At 50.4% G+C, this 21170-nt stretch overlaps 1 protein-coding gene across 1 annotated transcript; it reads left to right on the top strand.

Annotated features, from left to right (window-relative positions):
- The first annotated feature begins 1305 nt into the window (after window positions 1–1305).
- Window positions 1306–20370, top strand: LOC119536077 (solute carrier family 22 member 20). Its single transcript, XM_037838675.1, has 10 exons — window positions 1306–1680; window positions 1762–1865; window positions 3359–3513; window positions 5846–6014; window positions 6588–6711; window positions 7509–7624; window positions 11504–11718; window positions 13958–14066; window positions 14261–14464; window positions 20274–20370. Exons 1-10 carry the CDS (start codon window positions 1306–1308, stop codon window positions 20368–20370), a joined length of 1668 nt encoding a protein of 555 aa, XP_037694603.1.
- Window positions 20371–21170: the final 800 nt, after the last annotated feature.

The raw sequence follows: 21170 nt of genomic DNA, 5'->3' as shown, positions 1-21170 counted from the left end.
CTTTTGTGTTTTGCTTATTTCACTCAGGATATCTTCAAGGTTCATCCATGTTGGTGCCTAAATCAGAACTTCATTCCTTTTATAGCTGAATAATATTCCATCGTATGTATATACCATATTTTGTTTATTCATTCATCGGTTGATGGACACTTGGGTTGCTTTCATCTTTTGGCAATTGTGAATAATGCCGCTGTGAACATCTGTGTGAAAATATCTGTTCAAGTCCCTGCTTTGAATTCTTTGGGGTATATACCTAAAAGTGGGTTGCCGAGTCTTACAGTTCTGTTTTACTTTTTGAGGAACCTCCAAGCTGTTTTCCACAGCAGCTGCACTATTCTACATTCTCGCCAACGATGAACGAGAGTTCCTATTTCTCTACATCCTCTCCAACACTTATGTTCCGTTTTTTTTTTTAAATCATAGTCATTCTCCTGGGTGTGAAGTGGTATCTTGCTGTGGTTATGATTTGCATTTTCCTAGTAGCTAATGATGTTGAGCCTCTTTTCATGTGCTTATTGGCCATTTGTAAAGCTTCTTTGGAGAGATGCCTATTCAAGTCCTTTGCCCATTTCTTAATCAGGTTGTCTTCTTGTTGTTGAGTTATAGGGGTTCTTTCTTTAATATTCTGAATATAAAACCCTTAGATATATGGTTTCCAAATATTTTCTCCCATTCTATAGGTTGTTCTTTCAATTTCTTGATCATATCCTTTGATGTACATAAGTTTTTAATTTTGATGAAGTCCCATTTATCTTTTTTCTTTTGTTGCTCGTGCTTTTGGTGTAAAGTCCATTGCTTAATACAAGATAGCTGGGCATTTTTAATAACTTGTTCCCTGGTGTCGCCTGGGCAGCCAAGCTCCCAGGTTCTGGCTGGGTTGGGGAGCCCTCCCCACTGATGGCCAAGTACTGCCGGCCCTGCCGAGAGCTACAGCCCAGGTCTCCACGCAGAGGCTGGATCAGGCTCCTGGGGAAGGGGAGGTGATGGTGCCCCGGGCATGTGGGGCCTGCAGACCTGGGCAGTGGGCTGTGAGGCAGACCCTTGCTTTCCCAGCCCAGGAGGTGAGAGGCTGAGGGGGTGGAGAGAAAGGCTCAGGGGCTGGCCTGCTGGCCTGGAAAGAGGGGGAACCTGCAGACATGGGGGACACCCAAGGCCTTCCGTGAGGTGTAACTGGACTCCTCTGAGCTGTTGGACACGGGCCGTCTGCGGTTCTAACCCCCACCTGCTCCTCCCTCTCCCAGGGCCCCCTCCCCACCCCCCTTACATAAGGCCCCCAGCAGGCTGGGCCTCCAGTCCACCCGGGCCATGGCCTTCACAGACCTGCTGGATGCGCTGGGTGGCGTGGGCCGCTTCCAGCTCCTCTACACGGCCCTGCTGCTGCTGCCCTGCGGCCTGCTGGCCTGCCACAGCTTCCTGCAGAACTTCACGGCCGCCGTGCCCCCCCACCACTGCCAGGGCCCGGCCAACCATACCACCGCCACTGCCAACCACTCCAGCGCCTGGCTGCAGGCCACCGTGCCCCTGGACCGGCTCGGGGTGCCTGAACCATGCCAGCGCTTCACAGAGCCTCAGTGGGCCCTCCTGAACCCCAACACCTCTGTCCCCGGGGTGGCCACGGAGGGCTGCAAGGACGGCTGGGTGTACGACCGCAGCGTTTTCCCATCCACCATCGTGACAGAGGTCAGAGGGGGTCGGGGCAGCAAGTGGGGGCTGCCGCCGTGGGCCGAGGCTGGAGCACCCCTCTCTGTGCCTGCCCCACAGTGGGACCTGGTCTGTGAGGCCCGTACCCTCCGCGATCTGGCTCAGTCCATCTACATGGCCGGGGTGCTGGTGGGTGCCGCCGTGTTCGGCAGCCTTGCAGACAGGTGAGCCTTCGGAGGAGAGGGTCCCAGCCCCTCAGCCCAGGCTGGAGAGCCCCAGGCCTCTTTGTTTATTTTTCTTCATAAAAATGGTATTTTTTAAATTGATAATACATATAATACATCCACATTATTTGAAATTCAAAAGGGTACAAAGAATATGCAGGAAAGCACCCCTCCAGGTCTGTTCTGGTCTCCAGCTATTTCCTCTGGGCCACCCAGTTTCTATATGTCTTAGCAGAGATATTTTATGGTTTGGGGAATATTTGAGCAAAAGTGTATATATGCTCTGTCCCCCCTTTTTATGCAAATACTGGCACTCCTCCCTCACACATGACTTGTTTTCCACTTAGCAGTATGTTTTGGGGGCCTCTTTGTGGTCTTTCAGAAAGAGCTTTCTAGTCCTTTCTAATATCTGCTCTACATCCCATCGTATGGCCGAGCCAGAATGCATCTTACCCGGCCCCTGTGGAGGGACAGCTTCTCTCTAGAGGGAGGCCAGGGGACAGCTCTGATGACGTCCGTGCCCACACCTGTGCCTCTTTCTCTGTCCCCCTCTTTCCCTGCTCCTCCACCCCTCCTGCCCCCTCTCTCCTCTCCCTTCCCCGCCACCCCTCCTCTCTCCCCCGGCCAGTTCAGGTTCCTGCAGGCCCTTCCTGGGGTCCTCCCCCTCCAGCAGACCAGACCCCGCCCCGGAGTGAAGCCCCGCCCCCTGAGGGTGTCTCTGTCGTGGGCCTTGTCGCACCGTGTCATGACATGCCCTGGTCTTTCCATCTACAAGCTTGTGTTTTATCCACAGTGTCTTGTCTGTCTCCAGCTTAGAAGCGATCAATGAACATTTGTGTAATGGAATGAATGAATGAATGAATGAATGAGTTACAGGGTGTGTGGAGAAGAAATGCTGCCTGCCTGTTCTTGACCTGCTGCTTCCTGGCCACCCTGGGGCTGTGTGTGTGCTCCTGGCCCGGAACCCTCCACCAGCGAACCTCACTTGCGATGACAGTGGGGCCACCCTGTTCTCAAAGCCCTTGCAGGCCACCTCGCCCCAGCACCACCAGTTCAGATAAAGACTCCACCCCGGGCTCCTGCTGGCACCAGCCAAGGGCTCACCCCCCAGAGAGCTCTGGTTTGAGGCTTCCCTCCTGGGGGAACAACCTGCTCTTGGGGACCCACTGACCTACCCCCGCCTTTGGGACTCTTTTCCCACAACCTGGGAGCCCCTGGACGTCCAGAAACACACCTTGAGTGAACCAATGCCTCCCCTCCCCACCAACCCTCCTCCCACCAGTGCCTGGGGCCGTCGGTGGTCCGGTTTGGTTTTGGGGGTGTGGCTTCACCGGGACCCCCAGCTTCCTCTCGGGGTGGAGGCTGCCGGTTTGCTCCCCCTCCCATCGGGGTCTGCTGCTGAGCCTCCCAGGACCCTAATGCCGACCCCCCACCCCCCTCCCCACCCCTCATCCTCCATCCTCCATCCCTGCCCCCTCTCCCCCCCAACTCAGACTGGGGCGCAAGGCCCCCCTGGTCTGGTCGTACCTGCAGCTGGCGGTTTCGGGGGCCGCCACGGCGTATTTCGGCTCCTTCAGCGCCTACTGCGTCTTGCGGTTCCTGACGGGCATGACCTTCTCCGGCGTCATCCTCAACTCCCTGTCACTGGGTGAGTCCGAGCCCGCAGGAGAGGTGGGGAATGGGGTCCCCATCACCAGCTGGCTTTCCTACTTCATTTTGTGTGGGGGTCTCATCTGGCGACCTCAAGCCGATAAAAACCTCCCGCCCAGGGTGGTGGGCTCGGGAGGCCTGGGCTCGGATCCCGCCCCTGCGGCAGCAAGCAGCGGACAGGGACAGCCTTTTCCCGCCTTTGGGTTTCAGTTTGCCCCTCTGGAAGACGAAAGGGCTGCTTTTATTTGCTGCATGAGTTAGTCAACAACAGCAGGAGCTGTGCTTGGCCGTCAGAACAGTGGGGCGACAGAGGGTGGGTGGGACCCGCTGACCCTCAGGGCTGCAGGCTGCCCAGAGATTATGTGGTTCTGAAAAGGAGAAGGTTAACTAGGCTGCAAAAGCCAGTGCCCAGGGCTGGAGGCCCGGCCTCCTGGATGCTGGGGGAGTGTCACCCCCTGCCGCCAATTGACAGGTCAGTTCCCGCTCCAGGCTGGATCCGGGCAGCTCTGGGACCCACCCCAGGCCCTGGACACAGGCTTGCTACTGGCCTGCGAGCACTTGGCTTGCTCCTGGGAGCACCACTGGCCTCAGGGAGGACTTGAGGGATTCAGAACCTGTTACCGCCCTCAGCTGCCCAGACAGAACGGGCCCTTCCTTTCAGGTGGGGAGAGATCTTGGGGCCAGAGCACCAGGACACACCAGGCCGACACATGCCCCAGCTCCCCCCTCAGCATCAGGCCCTCACGGGGAACTGGGCACACAGCGGGGGCTCAGCAGACCTCACCCCCACCCCACTCGGTGGTGGACGTCCCACCACGGCTCATAGACTGTCAGGGTGGAAAAGACGGCCAAGGTCCATCTCCCGCTAGAATTCCCTCCCCTCTATGACAGCTCCCTCCCCTCATCCACCAAGAGTTGGTCCAGCCTCCCAGCACCTCCCGAGGCCCCACTCTGCCATAGGGAGGTGTTGGTGGACACCCCATCTGGTGTCCTGGAGCTTCCCGCCACAGGCCACACCTTACCTGGGATCACACTGCACCAGGGAAGTGACCCCTGTCCCTCTGGGAGCTTCGCCAGCGTTTAGCCTCTGAGCCCTGGTCTCCAGCTCTGTGGCTCTTCTCCTGCAGCCTGTCCTTCTGTACCAGGGTTCACATCCCTCCTTCATCCTGGCTACTTACCTATTTCCTTCCTTCCTTTCTTCCTTCCTTCCTTCCTTCCTTCCCTTTTTCTTTTCTTCTTTTCCTCTTTCCTCCCTCCTTCCCTCCCTTTTTTCTTTCCCTTCTTCCTTCCCTTCTCCCTCCTCCATCCTTCCTTCCCTGTCACTGAAATGTCTTTGATTTACTGTTTGACTGGAGTCCTGTAGGGCCTTGTAGCAGTTGAAGGACTTTGACTTTGATTCTGAGTGAGAAGGACCCACTGGAAGGTTTTGAATGGAGGAGACACCTGTCTTGACGTAGGGCTTGTCCAGATCCCTCTGGCTGCCGTGGGGCCCAAAAGCAGAAGCAGGGAGGCCAATTAAGAGGCTGTTGCCATCACCCCAGTAGGAGACGAGGCCAACTTGGGCCAGGGTAGCAGAGAGGAAAGAAGAGAGTGAGAATTTGCCTACATTCTGAAGGCAGAAGCACCAGGACTGGGTGACAAATTGGACACAATGAGTTGGTTGCTCAATGGAAAGAAGCCACCTTGTGACTTGTCATGGTGGCCGTGTAAGGATGCACCATAATGTCCCCTAAGGGCAGACATTTAGATCAGTTCCCATTTTTGCTCTTTACAAAAAAATTGCATTTTTTTTATCTTTGCAGAAGTTGAGCATTTTTTCATATGGTTGAGAGCCATTGTATTTCCTTTTCTATCAAGCGTTCACCTCCTTAACACATTTTCTTTTTGACTTATTGGTCCTTTTCCTATTGATCTGTGAGAATTCTCCCAATATTAGGGAAATTCGCTCTTTATCTGTTAAGATAAGGATGCAGATTTTTGTTGACATTATGACTTTGCTTGTGGAGGTGTTTCTTATTTGTATGAAGTCAAGTTTGTTGATCTTGTTCTTTATTGCTTCTGTGTTTTATGACTTACTTGGAAAGGCCTTTCCCTACAAAAGTTTATAAGCATGCCACTATGATTTCTCCTAAGATTTTTGTGGTTTTGTTTGCTTACATTTGACTCCTTGATCCACGTGGGATGCACCTGAGTGTGATACTTTGCCTGTGTCTCACGGACCTCTGGAGTTATTTTAAGTTACCCCAAGATCATTCTAGAGGGGGCAGAGCTAATGAGATGAGCCCATGGGAGGGTGAGTGCCACTGAGCTCCTTGTCATTTTCTCCCCAGTCGTGGAGTGGATGCCCACCCAGGGCCGCACCCTGGCGGGCATCTTGCTGGGGTTCTCCTTCACCTTGGGTCAGCTCATCCTGGCTGGAGTGGCGTACCTGGTCCGCCCCTGGCGGTGGCTGCAGTTTGCCGTCTCTGCTCCTTTCCTGATCTTTTTCCTCTATTCTTGGTACGTCCTGAGCAGAGCGGGACGGGGAGGGTGCACCTGTGTGTGGCCAAGCCCTCACCTGGCTCCGTGAGAAGCTTAGGGGGTGTGGTGCCTGGGACGTGCTGGGACTCGGTGGGGCCATGAAGGAGGGCGGGTGCTCGGGGGGCCACCAGCTCAGGAGCACTCATGCATGACTGGCTCCGGCAGAACATAGGAGAGTTTTGCCTTCATTGGCCAACTCCTTCATGCCTCACAACAACCCAGTGGCATTTTAACAACCCCAAGGGGAACTGAGGCACAGCCCAGAGAGGGTCCATGACTTATATAAGCCTGGGGCAAAATCAGATCCAAAACCAGGTCTTTCGAAGTCCTAGGCCACATATAGCCTGTAATATCCTTCACTGAGTCACTATATGATGTTCTGCAAGAAAGGGGAGCCGGCGTGACCTCCAGCCTTTCCTGATTCTGCAGAGGGGAGGAAATTTCACCTTCTCTTAGGGTGTGAGAGAAGGTAGATGAAGGCGTTCTTGGGTTCAGGGATGGAATGCGCTCCACCCAGCCCTGGGTCTTTCCTCGTCCTTCTCCGGGTCCCAGGTGGCTGCCAGAGTCCTCCCGATGGCTCCTCCTTCGCGGCAAGTCCCAGTTAGCCATGCAGAACCTGCGCAAGGTCGCGGCGCTGAACGGGAGGAAGGAGGAAGGGGAGAGGCTGACCAAGGAGGTGAGGGGATGGGGGAGGACACCTTCAGTCTCATGGATGGCCTTGCCTTCCATGAGGATTTGGCAGCTTCTCAGAACTCACCTTCATCCAGGTGTAGAGGATGAGAATAAACGGGTGGAAAGGAAGCATCAAAGGGCTGTGTGATCTGGGCTATGTGATCAAAGGGCTATGTGATCTGGGATGACATAAATCTGTGATCTGCTTGGTTCATCAATCTGTCCATCTGTGCAATGGGGAACTAACCCCATTCACATTGACCTCTAGTTGAAATTTTAATTAAATAATTAAAAGAGCAATCATAAAATAAAATTTACTGGAGAATCCCTAGTAAAAATGGTTGCCATTTATTATAAAATAAGTATCATTTGTTGACCCCTGTCCCAGGCACTATGCTAAAGGGCTTTACATACATAATCACATTTAATGCCTCTTTTTTGCCGATGAGGAAAGTGAAGTTTGGGCAGGTTAGGCAATTTGCCTAGGAACACTCAGTGGGAACTGGCAGGGCCACTGTGAACCCCTGCTCTTCATTGGCCAGTGCTATCTCGGAGTCAGTGGCTTCTTCAGCCTAATCAGCAGGCAGCTCAGGAGCATTTGGGGCTCACGGAGCCTCAACTTCATCCCAAAGGCCTGACAGCCCACCAAGGGCCATCAGCGCTGGGCTGGAGAGCAGACTAGGGGGGGCCACCATGTCAGCACCCTCAACCCCAGCCCCACTGGTCACAGACAAAAGGATTCCAGCAGGGAAATAGGGTCCCAGATGCCCGGCTTCCCCTGATCAGACTTTCCTTGCCCAGGTGGTGAGCTCCTACATCCAGAGTGAGTTTGCAAGGGGCCACACCTCTAACTCAGTCTTGGACCTGTTCCGAACCCCAGCTATCCGCAAGGTCACGTGCTGTCTCATGGTGATCTGGTAGGTGACGGGATCATGCCGAAGTCTTTGGCTAAGGTGGGGACACGCCTCTTGCTCCCACTGGCAAACTGCTAAAGCGCTTTTAATACAAGGAGCAGGTGAGCCTTGAAAATCCGATGTTCCCTACCCTTCCTCCAGCACGTGGCGATGGAGGATGCATCTGAGGGCCGAGGGACCCCCTCATCTGGGCAGTGAGTCTCACCTGAGGGCAGGGGAACCTGTCGGAATCACCTGATGGGATGTGGCTTTTCCAAAATGCACCTTGTCCCTTTCTGATAGGCCCTTGGGGTTCTCCAGGGGATTCTGGGAACTGTCTCACTCTGGAAAAACACTTCTGGGTCAGGAAGGAGGAAACAGACAAGGCAAAAATAATTTCCAAGTGTCATAACAGCAGTTTTCCTTGTTGGGGGCTGCTGGGAACGTCACACAGGAGATGGCATTTAGGTGGGTTTTACAAGATGGTTCATCGACACTGCCAGGTGGGCAGGAAGGAATTCCTAACAGAAAGAAAAAGAGGTACATAGGTGTGAAAATGAGGAATTGATAAAAATATGAAGGCAACCTGTGTTCATTAACACAGACCAAAAGCTGGCAAACCCTTAAGAGGCTGATAAAAACAGATGACCATGTTCATTTCCATTGGGTTCCTGGACATTTCAATAATAGAGGTTGATATTTATGAAGTAGAAGCTGCAGGTGATGGATTGTGTCTATTCTCCGGGGCCAATGCAGGCCCTCTGGTGAGTGGTTCTGAGCTGGGCTCTGAGGCCAGATCCCCATGTGTCCTCTAGCAAGTCAGCGACCCTCCCTGTGTCCCCGTTTCCACCCTTCTGTACCTGCCCAGAGGACCTGGTGAGGACGAGAAGAAAGTTCTTAAAACCTCACCCGGCACTGGGCACCCGGGAGTTCTCAGTGAATGAGTCATTGTCTTCTGGTTGGGGTTTGGGGCTGTGCCCCAGTGACCTGGGATTACAGATAGTCCGCCTCTCAGGGCTTCTGCCCAAGTTTTTGTTGGATATTGGTTTTTGCAAATATTGTCTTCCACTCTAGAGCTTGCCTTTTTTTTTCCATATATTTTTTTTTATTTTGGAATTAATTTAGATTCAAAAAGAAGTTGCAAAGGTCCTTCAGCCAGCTTCCCCCAGTAATATCATCCTTACATAACCTGGTACATTGGCCAGAACTAAGACTGTACCCCTGGCACATCACTAGTGACTAAACTAGAGATTTTATTTAGATTTTGCATGGTTGGATCCCATACTATCTCCCTAGTCCCCATTGATCTGTGACAGTTTCTCAGTCTTTCCTTATTTTTCACGACCTTGACAGTTTTGAAGAGTATTGGTCAGGTGTCATGTAGAATGTCCCTCGATTTGCATTTTCTGGTGTTTTTCTCTTAACCTGGTCACTCGGTTAAGGTGCTCTCTGCCAGGCTGCTGCATCATGAAGTTAATATTTTTCTCTTTCCATATTCTATTTCAAAGTGAGTCACTAAGTTCAGCCCATCCTGAAGGGGAGGGGATTTAAGCTCCAATTCCTGAATGATCGACAGATAATTTTTGGAATTCTTTTGTAAGATTTATTTATAAAGGCATTCATTTATATGGACTCAGGTGTATGTATTTTATACTTTGGGTTGTAATCCAGTGCCAAATATTTATTTTGTTTCTCAAACTATTCCAGCTTTGGCCATTGGGAGCTCTTTCAGTTTGGCTCCTGATCCTTTGGCATGCTCCCATTTTCTATTTTTATTTGTTAGCACTGCCTTACTTCCTGGTAATACAAGACCTCCAGGCTCATTTTCCCTATCTCAGTCCTAGAATAAGCTGGTTCTTCAAGGTGCTCTGGTTCCTTTTAAGAGCCACACATTTTTTAAAGTGCTACAACTGGCCCATGGGGGATCCAACCGGCAACCTTGGCACCATGCTCTAACCAACTGAGCTAAGCAGCACACTGTGACCCTGCTTCTTTTTTATGGGAGAAGATATTTAGAAACCAAGATCTGGAACCTGGGTGTGGGGTGTGTTCATTGCTACTGGGGCATTGCTGCTTCCAGACCCTCTAGCAGATAGAGCTAAGAAATACATTATGTAAATTAATTCATGCATATGTATGTATTTGTAATTATTTATGAATCTATCTACATATATACAGTTCCAAGTCCAGATGCACTCTTTTCCTTGCTGACCCTTGGAATCACACCTAGAGATGCAAATAGGGCACACAGTGAAAAAGGGAAACCTTTTTCTTTCTGTAAGGGGTGGGAAGGGGTAACACAGGCAGGCAGTCAGACACACTCAGTCCTGATCCCTTCCAGAAGTAAGAGAAGGCTTTCTAAAATGCAGTCGGGGCCGTGACTTGGCTGGGGAACCCCTTGGCAGAGAAGGGGAGCGAGGAGGGGGATGGAAAGTTAGATACTGACGGCTTCACCACGGTCCTTGACCTGACCCCACCTCTGCCTCCCTTGGGGTCTGCATCACCCCACATCCCACCAAGCCTTTGCCAAATTGTTGGGAAATAAGAACAGAGGCTTGGGAGTTGTTAAAAGAAAGGGAGGCCGGGTGTTCATTCAGAAGACGTCGAAGGAGGGAAACAGGAAGGATACAGTTTGGTGAGTTCTTTAGATTATGGGGAGAGGAGCATGGGTTTTCCTCACCCAGTGTCCATGTCCCACACTGGGCTGGAGCCCCCAGGGGTCTTGTCCATTTCACTCACTGTGGAGCGGCCTGGACATAGCAGAGCATTTCCGTGCTGTCAAGGAACAAATGAATGAACCAATGAGTTCATGAAGCAAAAGCAGGAACCCCCACATTTGAGAGAAGGCAGAAGACAGAGGAATACAGAGGGGGGTGAGGAGGTCAATGAGAGAGCAGAGTCGGGGGGCCGGGACAAGAGGAAACACCGAGAAGGAAATGGTCAGTGGTGGGCGAGGCGGGGGTGGACGGGGGAGATGGACATCCAGGAGTGGGCGTGGCAGAGACCCTGATGTCCAGGTGGGGGGCGGAGACGAGTGCAGCCAGAACTGGTCTTTCCAAGGTCAAATTATCTGCTCTCAAGCATAACAACTACAGCCCAAAAAAGCCCCATCATGCCACTGTCTCAGCAATATTAAGGGCCAAGAAACGGTTTACCTGCTGGTGCTGCTATTTCAGAGCATTAAACATAATCAGTTTCTTGGGGGCCTTGCCTCCTCTCTCCCCCTGGGTGGGGCAGAAATGGCGAAATCAGGCCACTTTTCTCCAGACCCTCCTCAGACCTAAGGCCAATGTAAATGACCAGCTGCTTTTCCAGAAGTTTCCCCCCTTTCTCTCCATCTCCACTGACTCACATAACTTGGGGTAGGTGGGAGGGATGGTCTCTGTTTCTCAGTTTATCCACTCATCCGTCTGCAGACACTGAAGTTGTTTCCAGCTTTAGGCTATTGTGAATAAGGCTGCTTGAACATCGGTGTCCAAGTATCTGTTCAAGTCCCTGCTTTCGATTTTTGGGGTTTATACCTAGGGGTGGGATTGCAGGGTCACATGGTAATTCTAGGTTTAATTCTTTGAGGAAATGCCAAGCTGTTTTCCAGAAGCCAGGGTGCAGGGTGGGGGCGGTGCTGATAGGGAAAAACAAGGCTTGCCGTCCAGGGTCCATGGTGGGGTGGTGGAGGGAGATTCTGGGAGGTTCTGGGAGGTTCCGGGCCCTGCGGCCAAACTCAGAGACTTAGAAAACCAGCAGGTGGGGAGGGGCGGGGGCTGAGCAGTCAGTCAGGGGCTTCTAACGCCCGAGGGGTGGGGTCCTGTGCCTTCATCTCATCCTTGTGCCCCCTCCCGCCGGCCCAGAACAGTGAGCATCTGTTGGGTGAGACCCACAGCACCCTCGTGCCTCCTCTCCCAGGTTCTCCAACTCCATGGCCTACTACGGACTGGCCATGGACCTGCAGAAGTTTGGGCTCAGCCTCCACCTGGTGCAAGTGGTGTTCGGGGTCATCGACATCCCGGCCATGCTGGTGGCCACCGCCACCATGATCTTGGTGGGCCGCCGGGCCACAGTGGCCTCTTTCCTCTCCCTGGCTGGGGCCATGGTGATCGCCAACCTGTTCGTGCCGGAAGGTGAGCCATCTGCGGGCTGGGAGCCTCTGGGGTCTGGTGGGCACAAAGGTGCAAGGGAGAGAGGCTGATGGATTGTAAGGGAAGTGCCCTCTGAGCAGCAGGTTCTCATCCAGCCCCGGTGTCTGGTACCACAGAGGATTTGAGTTTTTGTGCTCAAGGCAAGAAATTTAGGCTGGTCACAAAGACTGGACTCTTGCATCTAAAAACAACCCTAGGGCGGAAGTGCTAGCTTGTGTGGGTATCTGTTATCTCCAAGGGCTGAGAGTTGGGGTTCGAGCCCCAATAGGCTGGCTCCCCACCAGGGCTTGCAAACCCGGCTGTAACGATGCTTACCTGGAGACTCCCTGCCTGCCCCTTGTGCCCAGGCCATGCTCCAGGACACAGCAATTGGAATCTCAAGGGGTGGCACCCAGGCCTCAGTATTTTTTAAAACTCCTCCAGTGGGACCAGGTGCAGCTGGGGTTGAGATTCGGAGTCCGAGAGTATGTGCAAAACCACTTCTGCCCAGGGGGGTCCCCAGCTTTGCCACCACAGCCTCTGGCAGTTTCTCTAGCCTCCAGGTGCTTCAGTTCCTCACCTGTAAAGTGGATACATGATTATTATAGATATTTTGATGTATCTCTCCCAGCCTTTTTTCCTATTTTCAAATTTGGTTTTGACATAATTGAAATCATATTATACATTTAGCATGTATACATTTACAGATTGTGTGTGTGTATATATATATATGTATATATAGTTGCATCCTCTTTTCACGCCACATTGTAACATAAACATGCTTGTCCATATACAAATGCTTCATGGATCTAATTTTTTGATGACTATTACTTCATGTAGAATGCTTTTCTCAATTCTGGCTACATATTGAAATCTCCTGGGGACCTTTATTTTTTTGTCTCATTTTTTTTTTATTGTAGAATATAATGTATATACATAAAAGTGATGACTTTCCAAGTGCCATTTAGCAAATAGCTAGTAAATTTCAATTACTAACAATTCTACAGTTTCAGTTATTTCCTTATTATGAAATATAACATATATACAAAAATGAAATGTCTTTCAAAGTATGATTTAACAAGTAGATATATAGGAAATTTCCAAAGTTATTCTGAGTTATAGTACCATAGTTTCAGTTATTTCCTTATTGTGAAATATAACAAGTATACAAAAAGATATGGCTTTCAATTTACAATTTAACGAGTAGCTATAGAACAAATTTCAAATGATGCTATGGGTTACAGTTCCACCATTTCAGTTCTTTCCTTCTATCTATTCTAATACCCTAGCAACTAAGAAAAAGCAAATTATGTAAAGATTCGGTATTCATAATTCTTTGTTAAATTCCATCTTGTCTGTTGCTACCCCTTCATCTAGTTTAATTACTTTCCCGATCTTCAAGGATGTCTAGGCAGTGACCACCCTAACCTGTTCATGTTGAAAAGGGGTGTCAACTCAATGAGCAAAGGGGACACATCTGGTTGATGTTCTTGAAGAGGCTATTGCCTCTGGGTTTTGGGACTTAGCTGGCATAGGAACACTCTGAAGGATTTAAGTTTAACAATCGTCACCCCTATCCATTCCCATACCTTTGAATTCACCATCATTAACATATCTGAACGTATTAGGTTATCATTCTTCCTGGGGACTGTTAAAAATACCAAAATGTGAGCCCATCCCCAAGAGACTTTGATGTCATGGGTATGGTGGGGAGCAGGTGTGGTGTTTTATAAACTCTCCCCACCTGATTCCAGTGTGCAGCCGGGTGGGCTGCCACCAGGTCTGGAGGACACACATAATTTCCTTGGCCGTTGCCCTGATGTGGACATTTGGCTTTGGGGTTTTGCCGTCTGTAAGTAACTGCCTGCCCAGTGCGTGAACCGTGACGGTAACTGTGAGCATTTAGAATCATGGCATCATGTCAACCATGGTGCTGGCATTTTCCTGATTTTACAGGTGAGGCTCAGAGAGGTTAAGTAACACTGACCAGAGTCACCCAGCTGGGCCAGAGCCAGGATTTGAACCCAGGCCTGAAACTCTAAAGCGTGTCCTTACTCCCCTGCAGGACATCATGACAGATGGAAAGAAGGGAGGAAGGAGGCAGAAGCCTGAGAAGAGCAGTTGGGGGCCTTCTGGGTCCTGAGTGGGAGTGAGGGTAGGGTGGAAACCTGGTTCTCTGCCTCCAGGCCCTGACCCCCCAGTCCCCACCCCACCCCATGGCCCTGTCTCTCTCCCCCTCTAGACATGCAAACCCTGCGCACGGCCCAGGCCGCCCTGGGCAAAGGCTGCCTGGCCAGCTCCTTCATCTGCGTGTACCTGTTCACAGGAGAGCTGTACCCCACGGAGATCAGGTGGGTGCATCGGGGAGGCCAAGGAATGTCCGCCCATAACCGGGAGCCGCCGGCACCCCAGGCTGAGACTGGCGGGGTTGGCCAAAGCAGGACGCCCTCCATTTATTCGCTGCTGTCCCACACTCCAGGGCCTGGCACTCCCAGCGGCTGGGAACCCAGGCCACGGCTCTGACCGCTCCCTGCTCCTCTGACAGGCAGATGGGGATGGGCTTCACCTCAGTGAGTGCCCGCCTCGGGGGTCTGGCGGCACCCCTGGTCTCCACGCTCGGGGAGTTTAGCGCTGTCCTGCCACCCGTTGGCTTCGGGGCCACCTCCATCCTGGCCGGACTGGCCGTCTGCCTCCTGCCTGAGACCCGCGACCTGCCCCTGGCGGAGACGATCGAGGCGATGGAGAGGAGGTGAGGGGCCTCTGGGCATGGCAGGGTGGGGGCAGCCAAACAGGCCGTGGGTTAATATGAAACAACTGGAGATCACAAAGGATCTTCCTGCTGCGGTCTCTCCTCTAAAATGTCATCACTGGGCTGTCGAGACGCTCCTGGGAGAGCTGGGACGGGAAGATGTGCCGGGCCTACCTGCCTCCACCTGCAGAAGGCTCAGCCTGCAACCAGCACAGACCCCATAAAGGGGGGTAAACTAGAAATAAGAACAAGCCGTGGTCCGGGAACAGTGGAAATGTGAGTTGGACATGAAGCCTGGCAGAGAGAAGGGGAGACGATGGTGGGGAGAGAGGAGAGCTGGGGTCAGTCTCAAGCAACGAGAAGCAACAGGCCAGACGGGCTGCAAGAGGGCCGTGAAGTTGGTGCTGAGCTTCCTGGCAACCAAAAGGGACACCTGTTAGTGACTTTTTTTTTATTGTCAGAGAGGAAAAAGAATCCCAGCTCCCTAGGGAGAGCAAAGCTTTGCTTAGCTATTAGCATTAGAAGAAATTTCCCTCTTGGGTCTTCATCTAGAGTTACTGAGCCAGGTGGTAGCCATGGCCTCAGCAGTGTTTCTAAAATAAAGGCAGGAAGGGAGTTGGGGTGGCTGCTGCTTGTGGCATTTCTCAGCAACAGTGAGTTCAGCAAAGGCCTAGTTTGGGGGAGCAGGGGCAGGGAAGGTCAGAAGGCCCAGGTCTATAGCCTTCTCTGAGAGGCCAGTGTATTCCCCAAGCTGGAATCACCTATCCTAGATGCCCATATAGCTGGACTGTGTGTGCAGCCCTTAAATAACCCCCCATGAGCATCCTATCTCTTCTCTGAACCATGGACAGAGGTTGGGAGCCCACAGATCAAGGATATATGCTTTGGCAAGTCTGGTCCATTCTGCCTCCAAAATATATTTTGAATCTGTCCACCTATCTCCAGCCCAATGGCCATCCCCTGGTGCTGGGCCAGCAGCACCTCTTGCTTGGACGCTGCCAAGAGCCTCCTGTCCCCTCCATCTCTCTGCCCAGCAACTAGTGTGATAGGCTTACAGTGTAAACATGATCATGTCACGTTCTTCCTCAGAACTCTAGCCTCTTCTGTGGCTCCCTACTGCTGCATTGAGGATGGAATCCAAAATTGTACAAAGTCCTCACGATCCAGCCCTGCTCACCTCTCCCCCTTCCTCACCACGGTCAGTCTGGCCACCCCCCAGGCTGTGCCCTCTGCCTGGAATGTTCTTTCCTCTGCTTTTTATCTGCTTGACTCCTGTTCATCCCCAGGTTTGGCTCCAGTGTCCAGGTCTTAGATAAATATTTGTTCTTAGCCCAATAAGAGCCTGGTTTGCAGGTGTCCTGCACTGAGGGACCCAAGCACAGAAGAAAAATGATCGAGAACTGCCCTCTCCCTAATATTACAGGGAACAGTAGAGCTGACTCTGGCCTGGGCATTTTTTTTTTTTAATCAATTTTACTTACCCTGGCTATAGAAAAATCACAATAATGCCAAATGAAACCCAAATTTTAAGTAACTTGACTTCCTTTGACCCTACCAGGAAATAATTTACTATAAAACTACAGTATGTTGTTCCTGGATATAGACCAATAAAATTTTGGATTCCATTTACTAAAAATAATATTAATTTTTATAGTAATTGATAACAAGCCATTCTTACCCCCAACAATTTGCTGTATGGGCACCTGATCTAGCTGATTTTGTCAGGAGTCCATTCCTCCAAGGGGGTTAGGATGAGCTGAGACAATCTTAAGACTAATTAATTCATACCCACAATGTGGGAAGCTTCAGAGCTCAACAAATATGGCAGAATATTTTGTACAGCTTTTATCACTGATTTAAAAAATTTTATCTATGCTTACATAAATATGTATACACACACCATCTATATGCATATATGTATACATACACATACCACATCCTTGCTTTCTGACAACCTGTTCCATAATTAGGAGATATATGTATGTGTGTGTATTATATGTATGTGTGTAATTTGGAACATGAATTTTGACAGCCCAGGTTGTCATTCTTATAAACATGTGAAGTGTATCCCCTTGACCTGTCCCCCCATCCCCAATCTCACTTCCCTCTTGCAGTCCCCTCGTCCTCACGGATTTCCCCATGAAATTATAGCAAGCGTGACAGTGCCAAAAGGTACAGTCTGCATGCCAGAAGCCTGTGGGCGTCTCCTGTACCCTTTTGGATAAGAAAACAAAGCCTGTGGTTTCAGGCAGGGGGAAGAGGCGTGGAGCCTATGAGGTCAGTAGAACAGAGAACGGGCTGGCATCTGGAGGAGACAAAGCCCAGCTTTGTTTAAGACAAGGTGACACCGCCCTGAGCACACCCAGCCAGACAGGTGTGGTGGATGGGTGGGTAAATTTGGAGACCACCGTCAGGAGGGCTCTGTAGAGAGACCTGGAGACCATGATTTTACCTGGCGTTTAAGTCTGGCTTTTTGAAATCAAATTTATTGATCCAATAATTATTTATCAAGTTCCTGCCAAGTGCTGGGTGTATGGTGCCTAAACTGACATGACATCTGCCTTCTCGCAGCTTACAGAGGGAGACACAGATAATATGTAAGGAAGGGAATGACTGGGTGGTTGGAGAGTGCCTTGAGGAAGAAGGGTTATTTAAGCCCAGATATAAAGAAGGGGAGGAGGTGGCCTGGCTGAGCGGGCAGCAGCGTGTCCCAGCACGAGGGGACAGCCCACTCACAGATCACACTGAGAATTTAGACTTTTATTTTAGTCAGTGGAAAAACCACTGTAGGGCTTTGAGGAAGGGATTGATGGGGTCTGATTTGTAAAGATCTTTCTGTCTCCTTAGCATTATTTTATCTCAGTGAAAATGGGGCCTGGAGTCCCTGCATTTAAGGCCCTAGAATAGTGATTTTCAACCATTTTTCATTATCACCCACCTCCCTCACAAGGGGCCTTTTTAGACATTTTTTCCCTAAGCACCCACCACCCCATGAAATTTGAATACCACAGACATACCATATATCTGTTCATGTGGCTCTTTGGAGAGCCACAAACCATTGTAAGAGCTGAAATATTTTTGTCTGCTCAGGAACAGGTTTTTTGCTTCCTTAGGGGCAATATCACCCCATGGAAAATACATGTTCTAGAACTACGATTGTGTGTTCTGACAGCCATAAGGGCTCCTAGCAGTTAAGTTTTCCAGAGCCACTGATCTAATCAGATACACATTTAATATGTCCCTGGGAAGCTTCTGGGGTGTTCTGTCTTCTTCATTAGCCTGGCCGGGGTTCTTACTGACGTTCTTGTCCAACCAGGCACTGGAGGGTGAAGTTGTCACCCGACCAAACATGAGACAGAAATGACCAGCTTGTGTTATTTTGGTAGGAAATGGTGGGTGTGGGGGAGGGGAAGTGGAGAGCCTCTCTCGTGTATCAGTCAAAGGGAGCTTCAGATATTCAAACAATAAGAATTCAAGAACTCCTCCGGCTGTCTTATTTTTCTCAATTTCTAATCCCATTACATAATTATGGGTGCCGCTCACAGGTCTAGGATGTCAACGACAAGCAGGAAATGGCCTCTTTTTCCAGGGTTCAAGATACCAACCCAAAGATGGCAGCCAGCCAAGAGTGACCAGTGCCAATATGCCTCAGAACACTAGTTCCTGAAGTAAAGATTTAGTTAATTCCCCCAGATTTATTTCACAAACTGTTGTAAATCATTTATTTCTGTTTAAATTGTCAGAGGCTTCATTAATCATCAGACCAGCTACCGTTTCTCCAGAAGGGTCTGAAGACACACGGTGGTGCCGGGGTCAGTCTGAGTCGTCCAATTCGGGTTCTTTCCCGGTGTGTTGTGGCAACGCAGCAAAGGAACAGTTTGGCTGACCCTGTTCAAAAAATCCTTTTGTGTACGAATAGGACATTCACAAAAGAGAAAATTCAAACCGGAAATAAATAGAGGAAAGTATCCACACAGCCATAATCAAAACCATGCAAATTCAAACAGGGAGATATTTTTAAATATCCAATAAGGAAAGATTTTAAAACAGGGTAATAAACAGTATAGGAATGGTGTGTGGGCAGGAGAGGAAATCACTGCAACCTTTCTGGAAGGTTCTTTGGCATTACTGATCACCAGCTGTAGACATTTTCATATTCTTCAAAGAGCAAAGCCATTTCCAGGAAACTGTCCTAGGAAAGTAAGCTGAAATGTGAACAAAATTTATATGCAAAGATATCCGTTACCGTGTTTTACATACCATAAGAAATGTAAACTCTCCAAACATCTAACAATTTAAATTATAATACATTGTGCAGTTGTTAAGAGTTCAGTTTATGAAAGATTTTAGTGGGGTAGGGATGTGTTCTAGTTTGCTCATGCTGCCGGAATGCAAAACACCAGAGACGGATTCGCTTTTATAAAAGGGGGTTTATTTGGTTACACAGTTACAGTCTTAAAGCCATAAAGTGTCCAAGGTAACTCATCAGCAATCGGATAACTTCACTGGAGGATGGCCAGTGGTGTCCAGAAAACCTCTGTTAGCTGGGAAGGCATGTGGCTGGCGTCTGCTCCAAAGTTCTGGTTTCAAAATGGCTTTCTCCCAGGATGTTCCTCTCTAGGCTGCAGTTCCTAAAAAATGTCACTCTTAGTTGCACTTAGTTCCTTCTGCTATGTCAGCTCATTTATGTGGCTCCAGTGATCAACTTAGACCCACCCTGGATGGGCGGAGCAACACCTCCATGGAAATTATCCAATCAGAGTCATCACCCACAGCTGGGTGGGGCACATTCCAAAGAAACACTCAAAGAATACAATCTAATCAACACTGATAGGTCCACTCACACGAGATTACATCAAAGATAATGGCAATTGGGGGACATAATACATTCAAACCAGCACAGGATGTTTACAATATACTGTTAAGCAGCATATTGAAGTTAGTTATGTTTTCTTAATTGTGTCAAGAAATGAATTCCATTTCAAAGAGAGAAATACATCTAAATGGATGACAGTGGTTGCCTCAAAGTATGGGTGAATTTTTTTTTCTGGTTGCTTTACATTTTAAAAATTATTTCCAAATTATCTATATTGAGCAGGGAGACCAGACTACAGATCATCTCAAAGTCTAGAAAATTAAAAAGGAAAAAGGCAAAAATGGTGGCAGACCTGGCTCCTAGGATGCAAAACTCTATAGGGAGCCATCAGGCTCTTTGGGAACAAAGGAACCCCAAAGTCCAGGCCACTTCCCTCCTGTCACCCCGCCCCTGACTGTGGTCCCTGAAGAGTAGCCCAGGGCAGGGGTAGCCCAGAGCCCTGACCTTTGAACCTTGCTGCCTCCTGGGGCTGGCTGGTTCTCCTGAGCCAGGGGCAGGGGCAGAGGGGAGCCCACAGTACCCGGGCTCTGGGGTCTCTGTTGGTGCCTCGAGCCCTGTTTGAGGCCTGCCCCTGATCCCCACTTGCTGTGGGGCGACCCTGGGTAGGTGTCTGACCTGCAGGTCCTCTCTAAACTCTTGGTTAGACTCCTGGGCCCTGCAGTCCTTGCAAGTGCTGGTGTGACCGCCCAGGTCAGCTGTGCCGGCTGTGAGTCACAGCATCAGGGACGGAAGGGACCGTGGTGGGGTGCTGCCGAGGAACCCCAGAGAACCAGAAGGAAGGGCTGCTGGGACCTCCGCCTTCCTATGGGGCTTTGGGGCAGTAGGGATACACGGCACGTGACACAAGGACTCCCTTGAATGACACACACGTACCACCTGCTGCTTGCCACCTCCATTCACCTTTTCCCACCCGCGGCCTTCTCCCTTCAACAGAGTCAAGGAAGGCTCTTCCAAGAAGGATGCACAAGAGAAGAGTGAAGACATTTCTCTTCAGCGGATGGGAGCCTCTCCCCTCAGAGAGACCATCTAAGCTGACAAGCAGCCTGGCGCTTGCTCATGGCTCCTCGGCCCGTTTCCAGGCAGCTCCCGGGTTCCTCCTGGGTGCTGCCAAGGCGAGCCGGGGCCCCTGCCCTGTACGCTCGCCAGGGTCCCCACACACAGGCTGCTGGGAGGGAGACCCACCCAGCAGAGGCCAGTTTGCATGACAAATGTATAGAAAGACACTGTGAAAATGTGTTCCAAGGGCCCCAGGAGGGACTGTTCTCTGTAGCAATAAAAGGTCTGTTTTCCTTCCCCATCCTCTTGTAATGCCCTTTAAAATGGTCTCTGTGCGCTGTTGCTCCACCTGAAAATGCTGTGTCTTTGCAGAGTTAGGGTGACACCTGTGCCACGGGGTTATCCCCAAGCAGCTCTGCCACCTGAAGAAGGCTTGACCTCAGAGAGATTTCCAGAACTCACCTGCACCACTCATTTGGCCTTTTTCTCCTGCCTTATACGATTAAAGCTTTTTCCTGCTGCTTGTGCGACTTACCTCCTCAACTGGCAAATGTCTCCATGGCAGGGCTGTGCTTGATTTCCTTGCTACCACCACAGGCCCTTGGTGTGAACCTTGCAGATGGCACATGTTCAATAAAGAGTCGATGAGTAAATGATGAAGCTGGGCTTGGGCAACGGATAGAGACGTTTACCCTTCATTCTCCTTTCTGGGACAACTACTCTGCAGGAATGGGATAGGGGTCGGTTCCCTGGAAGTCTTGGTTCCCTGGTGGTGCACAGGATCCCCCAACCTCAGATCCATTTCCAACCCCGATGTTATGGGACATATTCCGT

Source organism: Choloepus didactylus, chromosome 6 (genome assembly GCF_015220235.1).
Source record: "Choloepus didactylus isolate mChoDid1 chromosome 6, mChoDid1.pri, whole genome shotgun sequence".
NCBI lineage: Eukaryota > Metazoa > Chordata > Mammalia > Pilosa > Megalonychidae > Choloepus > Choloepus didactylus.
Note: the sequence above shows the minus strand (reverse complement) of the source record. Positions and strands in the feature narration are given on the sequence as shown.